The sequence below is a fragment of the Dermochelys coriacea genome, chromosome 8 (genome assembly GCF_009764565.3).
Source record: "Dermochelys coriacea isolate rDerCor1 chromosome 8, rDerCor1.pri.v4, whole genome shotgun sequence".
NCBI lineage: Eukaryota > Metazoa > Chordata > Testudines > Dermochelyidae > Dermochelys > Dermochelys coriacea.
The window spans coordinates 79,266,839-79,275,621 of NC_050075.1; the positions used below are offsets into that span (position 1 = coordinate 79,266,839).

Consider the following 8,783-nt stretch of genomic DNA (forward strand, 5'->3'; position numbering starts at 1 on the left):
CAGGGCTGGGGCAGGGGGTTGGGGCATGAGGAGAGGCTCGGGGGGTGCAAGCTCTGAGTGGTGCTTACCTCAAGCAGCTCCCGGAAGCAATGGCATGTCCCTTCTCCAGCTCCTGCGCAGCCACAGGTGGCTCTCCTCGCTGCCCCATCCACAGACACCGCCTCTGCAGTTCCCACTGGAGCACATAGGAGCCAGAGAGGGGCTATGCCAGCTTCCGGGAGCCACGTGTTATGGCCCCCAATGTAGTGCCCCGGCCAGAGTGGGACCAAGCTGGTGGTCCGGCCCCAACCCGGTGGAGCTCCGGAGCAGGGCCAAGCCGCGTGACCCAGCCCCCCAGCCAGAGCACCGGAGTGGGGCCAAGCGTGGTCCGGCCCCGACCCAGCGCCCAGGCTGGAGCGAGCCTGAGCTGCGTGGTGCGGCCCCTGACCCAGCAGGGCCGAGCCATGTGGTCTGGCCCTGACCCAGCACCCCGGCTTGAGCGCCAGAGCAGGACCGAGCCATGTGGTCCGGCCCCAACCCAGCGCCCCGGAGCGGGGCCGAACCGCTAGTGCGGCTCATGGGCCAGCTTAAAATGGCTCGCAGGCCAGATGCAGCCTGCGGGCCATAGTTTGCGCACCCCTGGGGTAAGCAGTTAATTGTATACTAGAATGTCTGTGTCCCCAAAGGGCCAGGTACCAAACAGAGCACATTATTATGTTGTCCTTTGTAGGAACTAGCTAACTAAAATAACATTCTCCTCTTCACAGCTGGGTTCTTGGAAGTTTTCTCTTGTTATTTCTAGTTAGTCCCGCTCTCCTTTTCTTTTCTGTGTTAGGATTAATACAGTCACTACTTCTATGTTCTTTTGAGAGGAATCCATCCAAAATGTCTTTTTGTTTAGTCTCCCATGCATCTGCCATCTGTCTGTTATAGAGTAGGGCCTTCTCTCTCACTGAAATTATTGTGCAATATTCATTATTTTCTATCTGAAGCCTTTGATGCAGTAAAAGAATTCAAAAGAATGCTGTATGAATGGTTTCGGCATCATTCTGTATTAAATACCATTTTGCAACTTCTAAAGCTAGTGTTCTGCAGTGAATCACAATATGTTCCTGAGAGGTGAACTATTGCTACAACACAATTACAATAACAGGTTTCTCTTTGTTTTTCCTCCAAGAATGGAAGAACACCAGTGTCTCAAACTCTGCTGTATCCAGGTGCTGGTTCTTCCTTTACTGATACCAGTAGTGTGATGCAGGCCTAATAAAGAATATACGGTTTTAAATAGGGTCTGTAAAGATCAATTGCAAAGAGAAAAGCCCGCTATGGAGTGTGATCTGTAAAGGCCTGATCCTCCAGACATCTATTACTTACTACCATGAGCAGTCCCTGTCACTACTTGTGACAGTAGGCTGTACACCTGGGAAGTGTGTGCAATATCAGTAGAAGTTAAAAAACAGATGAGGGCAACTTAAATACAAGCAAGTTAAGATCAAAAATAGGAAAGCAAAGACAATGACTTCAAGAATAAAAATGCATCCAGTGCAATAAAAGTGCTGTTTATTCTAACAAAACCTGTTAGCTCTTTTATGGAGGTAAATGGGACCTTGGAAATTCAGAAGAATTTAAGAAACAAGAAGTGAGAGTAAGATAAACACTTCCTCCGGAATGCATGACATTCCTTACTTCAGTTTCATATTCTCCACAGGATATGTGTTTGAGTCAGACTACACTGTGGAGAACGTACCCAGACAAAGGAATTACTGGAGGTGTGTGCAAGTATTAGGTGCTTTATTACTTAACAGTGTGCTGTAGATCCTTTCTATGCTTCACTTCATATGTCATTTTGTCCTGATGAGCAGTAGCAAGGGTGACCTCATTAATCATTCAGATGTTAATTCATCTAGACCCAATAGACTAAATTGTTCTCTTAGCTATGCTGGGGTAATTCTAAAGTTAGTGGGGCTTCTTTGGATTTATACCAATGCGTCTCGGAGCAGAATATGGCCTAAGATCTTTGTTCACAGCATTTTGCTGGGAGTAGTTTAAATACAGGATTTTTCTTCTAAATGCCTCACAAGATCCCTGTGTATTTGGTGGTTGCTCCTTCATCGGGAGCCAGTAGATCCTGGCCAAAGGGATCCAGATTGTATGGTGGGAGAGCAAGGAAAGGGGCAAAGAGGTTTGGGAGTACATACAAAGACACAAAACGCGGTGGTTAAGAGGATAGCCTATTTAGAATATTTGGGTGTGCTTACGATTTTTGGGTAGGGCCAGAGTTTGGGGCAGTTTCTTTGGGCCTCATTCATCACTTTGTTACTCTAGTTTTATGTCAGTAAAGCTGGAGCGATGCAGTGGTGAATCTGGCTCATTGTCTTCAAATAGTTTTTTACATCTGTAATTACAGACATGGGGCTTAAACCAAAACGTTGGATGCAGTTACCCTCTCAAACCCTGTGAGTCTTTGAAATCCCAATTTAGATCCAACTTTTGCATATTCACCCTACATTTATAAGCAGCCAAACCAAAGCCCTGAGCAATTGCTGCCAACTCTGTTGTTCTGACCGTGTCACTACAGGTATGTCTATGTCGCAACTGGGCGCAAGCCTCCCAGCCCAGGTAGACAGCCTCATGCTAGCAGGGCTTGAGCTAGCTCGCTAAAAACACCAGTGTGGACATTGCGGCTCCAATGGAGATTTAGGCTAGCGACCTGAGCTCAGACCGAGGGGGTCGGGTGGGCTTGAGAGCCCAAGCTGTTGCCTAAGCCACAGTGCCCACACTGCTGTTTTTAGCACACTAGCTCAAGTCCCGCTAGCACGAATACCTGGACTGCAAAGCTCATTCCAAGCTGCAGTGTTGATACCTCCTATGTGGTCCCCTGATGAGCAAGGAGTTAACACAGGCTCACTTCCCCCTCCCTGGGCAGAGGTGCTTAGTGGAAGAGCTCCAGGAGAGGCTGTTTGGGAGACAAAAGAGACGTCTTTGGGAAGAATTATGAAGCTGCTGAACCCATGCTGGGGAGTGTAACTTTTCTGCTTATATTAACTTAATTCACCGTATTTTTAGCAACCTTACGAATGTCCAGTTTTTAAGGAGTGCTGAGCACCTGTAGCTCCCATTAATGTGAACAAGGAGTTTGGGTATTCAGCATCCCTGAAAATCATTCCATGTCCCTAAGGAGAAAACCCTGCCGACTATGGTTTTGTGAGTGGTAGGGAGAAGGTTCCTGCTGAATCATCCCACCATTGTACAAGGGTTTTCAAAATTTACATCTGACTTGACGCACCTTGACTTCATTTCTGCTTGGTACCGGGAGGTCCTGTACTTGAACAGCAGACATAAAAAGAAACCTTGCTTGTTATGTAGTGAAATCACTCCTGCGAAACCATAATCAGCTACTTTTTCTAGGTTTGAGTTTGTATGTTCATTTTGGAAAGCTAGTGCACTTCCTCTAAATAGCTGCACTTCACTTTTGTCAACAGACCATGCAGCAGATGAGTGACCATCGCTATGACAAACTGACAGTGCCTGATGACGCTGCAGCAAATTGCATATATCTAAACATTCCAGGCAAAGGCCACGTTTTGCTGCACCGAGCCCCTGAGGAATATCCAGAAAGTGCAAAGGTAAAGGGAGAGTTACGAATTAGGGGCTATTCCTGTGAGGTGCTGAGTGTTCTTGACTCCCATTGCAGTCTATGGGAGTTGAAAATTGTCAGTACCTCCTGGGATGGGGCCCCGGTACTGTGCACACACATGTAAACACATCAGATGATTAAAGCACAAGACTTGGAGAGTCAGGAGACCTAGGTTGTATTTCCAGCTTTACTACTTATTTTTGTCTGACCTTTATTACTTAATCTCTTTCTCCTCCTGTTGTTCCCTTTGTGTATTGAGGGAATTCATTCGTTAATGTTTGTAAACACTTTGAGATCCTCAGATGAAAAACAACATATAGATGCAAAGTATTACTATTTATTACCAACAACTGGCTAATCATCTGGGTAATATGGGGAAGAAACAACTGTCGTTTCAAGGAAGAAATAATTATCCACCGTGAACCACAAGAGAATGAGATACACAATGGGTAGAGTTACTCTTTTTAACTCGCCTAACTCCTAGCAGCACACTGGAAGTGGGGAGAGGGTTGAGGGTTTTTCCCCTTTCCTCTTGTGGCCCCTCCACAGTCTTGTATTCTTCCCCAGGGAAAGCAGAATCATCACAGTTATGTTGCTTTTAAAGTCTTGAGTGCTAAAGCTGGGGTAGGGATGGGATTTGGCAACACAACTTCATATTTGTAAATTTGTTTTCATTATATTGATTCAATAAATAGTTGGAGTAAATGGAGGGGAGAGATGCTCAAGTGTAATGACTTTTTCCTTCTATTTCCTAACCAGGTTTTTGAAAAACTGAAGGACCACATGCTGATCCCTATAACCAACACAGAAATGGAGAAAGTAGATGGGTTACTCACCTGTCGTTCTGTCCTTATTAACAAAACTTCAGAATTATGAGATATAGAATCCCTCCCTTGTAACTGGCAATAAAGTACATGCAAGGTAGACAAATCTATATCCACACTTTTATTGTTTTTATTGACAATCTACTGTACCACTGTGCTACTAACCCTTGTTTACAAATTTTTTGCTTTGTGTATTTTTATGTCCTGGTAGATGGTATTTAGGGTATATGTGTGCTTTTGCTGGGATGAATATAGTGCAATGAGCAAGCAAAGTCAACTATGATAGCTAATCCCTAGCTTTAGTGATTTACATACTCAGTGTGAAAACTACATGGGGGGAAAATAAGTTCCTAACCATTTGCTAAGCATCTCCATTGTCTAGACACCTTTCCCATGTGTTTTACCTTTTCTCTCCCTTTCCTTTCTGCTTCATCACCCTTTTTTTTTTTCAGTCTTTCCCCTATCTTCCTCTCCTTATTGTCAAGAATTCAAGATATAGCTAATGAAGGAAATTCAAAAGAACCATGAATTTGGGCTTGTGTAGTAAGTAGGCTTTTCTTATGATAGTTGGAACAGTGTGAAATTGATTATACTCCTTATTCTGGCCTGTACCACATGGCCACTTCTATGTAGAATCATTTACACCTGGGGGCATTCTGCACCAAAAAAATGAAAAAATCTGCACCAAAAATTAAAAATCTTGTGCACAATATTTTTAAATTATGCAAAATTCTGCATATTTTATTTGTCAAAATAACACTACATAATCACACCAGTTTCAATTTATTTGGTAATTTATTTCAAAATACCTGTCAGCAAGTAGGTCTACAACAATTCAGACACACACAAAAATTCCCCCAGGAGTAGTATATTAAAGAAACCTGTATGACAACCCAGTTCCTGTTTCTTTGCCCCCCAGAGTCCAGCTGCAGGGCCCCCCCCAGCCAATACACCCAAACCTCCTCCCTCCCCGAGCACAGCCTTAGCCCAGATACTTGCCCCTTCCCCACAGAGCCCATCTGTCTCCCCTGCTCCCCGCCAGCCCAGATACCCACTCCCCTTCCCCTCAGGGCCCAGGGATCCAGAAGGAGAAACAGCCTGATGCTTGGTTCCAGGCTTGCAGGGAGTTTCCTGCCATGCCACCCTCTCCTTCCCTCAGGGTGTGCTTGGAACTGCAGCTCTCAGGAACCCTTTAGGCCCCTCCCCTTTCCCCCGGGGCAGTGTCTTCTATGTGCGAGCTGGGCTCTGCTGGGTCCAGGGGTCCCTAGCGGCGGCCAGCAGCACTGCAGCCCATTTCTGTGTGGGAAAGGAAATTCTGCATGCACATTAATTTCTGCAAAATTCTGCATTGCACATTGGCGCAGAATTCCCCTAGGAGTAGTCCTGATTAGAATCAATTTCAGACTGCAGGTGGCAGCTTAGGAAAGCCTCTCTGTACAGGAGCATTAAAGAGGTATGTGTGTCTGGTACGCTTGAATTATAGGAAAGGAGATTGTCCATCAGCCAATCTAGGTGTGCCCCGGGGTTCAGACTCCCAGTTTGGTTACCTTTCTTTCAAATTGGGTGGAATGGAAGAGGCTTGTATATATGCCATATATCAATCACCTTCTAAAAAGCCTATATTTTTGTCACGTGAACCACAGAAATGAATGTTTTGAGTTACTTGTAGAAATGTTATATTATAAAAGATATTTAGAAATATATTTTTATCTTTTATATGTATTTTCATTTCAGCCTCTACCTATTATGTTCTTTCCTGTTTTGGAGTGAAGTTATTTTTCCTGCTAGTCGGTATAGTTCTTGTCTTCTGTAATTATATAGACAATTTACTAGCAAACCACAAAACAAAGGAATGGTAGTAGAATTAGCTGAAGGACATTATTCCTGGGGTATGTTCATGAGTAAGGGAAACTTGTTTCCCAAAAGGCTGGCATATGTATTTGATCTGTCCTTGGGGATCTCGTTGGAATAATGGTAGTCTGATTTTTTTTTTAATTGTATGAATATCTATTGTGGTATTCAGTTAAAACAAATATATTTGTTGTAGCAAATTCCACAACATGCTTGCCCACTGACTCATATATATTTCATGACTGTAAAGTGAATTATAGACAGTAGTATTTACATGAAGCTTTTTAAATCATTTGTAAACTAAGAATGGAGAAATTCCCAAACAGAAGCAGCAGTGGGAATTTTCCAGGAGGCTGACAAATAGTCTGAACACTTTATCAACTTCCTAGTCATTTCTTTCTTTGTCTTCCTGTCTCTCTATTCCTTTGTCTGAGGTTTTAAGTTTTTTTTGATTGATACATTCACGCTTCAGCCATCTAAATCTCTCCTTCTGCCCCCCTCCTCCTGTAGTCCCTTCATTTTTCTCCTCATCCCTTTACACTCTCCTTCTCTCTTCCCCTCCATTCATTTGCAAATGCCCCCATTCCACCCTAACCTTTCCTAATGTAACTCTCCCATGCCCTCTCGCATAGATGCCAGGAGAGAGGGAACTGATAGACCCACTTTGTTTCCCTAGAATCTGACAAAGCCTGTCTTTTCCGTGCAGATGGAAGGGGGAGCCTGCAGCAGAATTTGTATCTTGGGAGGGGTGTTGGAGTGACTCATCTTCTCTTGTCTTGCACCAGAGGAGAGGAAGGAGTCAATAGTGGTGGAGGCCGGTGGCTTCTTATATTCTTTCTCCCCCTGTGGAGAATGGAAGAGGTGGCAAGTAGTTTCCTTCCTCCATTTTCCCCTTTGAAGGGAGGGACAGTTAGTGAATGGACAGATTGTCCTGTAGAAGAGGTAGTTAGAGATTCATGGCTGAGGTGCCTCTTATTTTCCTGTAGTTGAAAAACCAGCAGCACCTGACTGCTGACAAGGGTGGGAGCCCCAGAAACTTCCTAGTCAGGCATTATTCTTCATGCTGCCCCACTCCTGATTCCCATCTGGCAAGTCCTTACTGCAGCAGCTAGGGAGATGGGGCAGTTGCGGGACCTGAACCAGGGAGGGCAGGAGACCCCTCTCCCTCTGCTCTTAGCTTTCTCCTTTACTTTAACCCTGGCTCAAGTCAAACCAAAACAATGGCTGTTTTTTGATGCAACATGTATATGGCTAATGAGCATCCTGCACATCAGACATTTTTATCACTGCAACATTTGTCAGATGCCTGATGTAGAACATTGTCCACAACTAATAAAGGAAAATCTCAAACCAAAAATGGAGATGCAACACAATGCACTGTCTGCACCATGTTAACCCTCTTATGCCAAAAATAAGACTGTGCCATGTCATTCCAGTGCAGAAGGTCTAGTGGTAAATAGCTGGCACTGAGATTTGAATCTCTAATCAAAATTTTAAATCAAATAATTTAGCTTAGTACAAATGAAGGCGCTACAGTGTGTGTGACAGACCTTTTACTCTTTCCCATATGTTGTTTTCCATCATCATAAGTTTAGGAAGATCATGTGATGTGTAAGTTTCCCTCTTGAACAGAATGTGAATAAAATGTCAGCAAGTACTCATCTCTGTTGATAAGAATGTGCATACATTCTGTACCATATGATGATAAACCGCAGCTTCTCCATCCTCACGTTTGTTTCCTACACAGATACACACTTCTCTAAGTCTTGCACATATAGCATTACAAGAAAGTATTCTGAGGAGTTTTAAGACAAGTGTAACACAGTGATTCCCATGAGAATGGTTCATAGCTCATATGGAACACTATGTTCAGTTTTAAAAATAAAAGTTCAGTGGAATGTAGAACAGTGACATCCTTTTCCCCTCTTACTGACTGCAGTTTTTGAGTGAAATGTAGAAAAATGTGGTATTATTCAGCCACATAAGTATTTAATTGCAGTCAAGGTAGAATTACCTTGGTGGTAACAATCAAAATTCATATGGAAACATTTGCAGAAACTTATTTATTGGTTCAGATTGTCTGATTCGATGGATAATTATGAAGATGAACAAATAAGAGCCTATGAAAATAATTCTACTCTTTATATAGTGACTGTGAACAAAATACTATGGACTTCACTTAACCTAATAAAAGTTTTAGTGGATGTATAATGTAACTTGCATAGAGTTGCATGAGAATCATGTTAGTCACTGTTCTGTGTTGTATTGTTCTTCAGAACATAAACAGGATGACAAAATCACCACAGTGTTCAATTCTGTTACCCTTGAGAACCTTATTACAGTATATTGTTGCCCACTTTTTGTGGCAAAAACATAATTGCATTTCATAGACGGTTATATTGGAAAAGATTTACTTAGATTTTTGTGTCTCTTGCAGTTTCTATACTATGTACCCCCATCACTATGGAATAAAGTATCAGTTGTACTATGAA

The 8,783-nt window shown here is 43.2% G+C and overlaps 1 protein-coding gene across 2 annotated transcripts in view; it reads left to right on the forward strand.

The window, feature by feature from the left end:
• The window catches only part of DDAH1 (dimethylarginine dimethylaminohydrolase 1), a 97,186-nt gene extending 88,403 nt beyond the window's left edge, over positions 1-8,783 (forward strand). For both annotated transcript variants that reach the window (XM_038414418.2, XM_043520099.1), the window contains 2 exons: positions 3,462-3,605; positions 4,376-8,783. In XM_038414418.2, the coding sequence (XP_038270346.1) occupies positions 3,462-3,605; positions 4,376-4,492 (261 nt within the window). In that variant the 3' untranslated portion in view covers positions 4,493-8,783. The remainder of the gene's footprint in view (positions 1-3,461; positions 3,606-4,375) is intronic.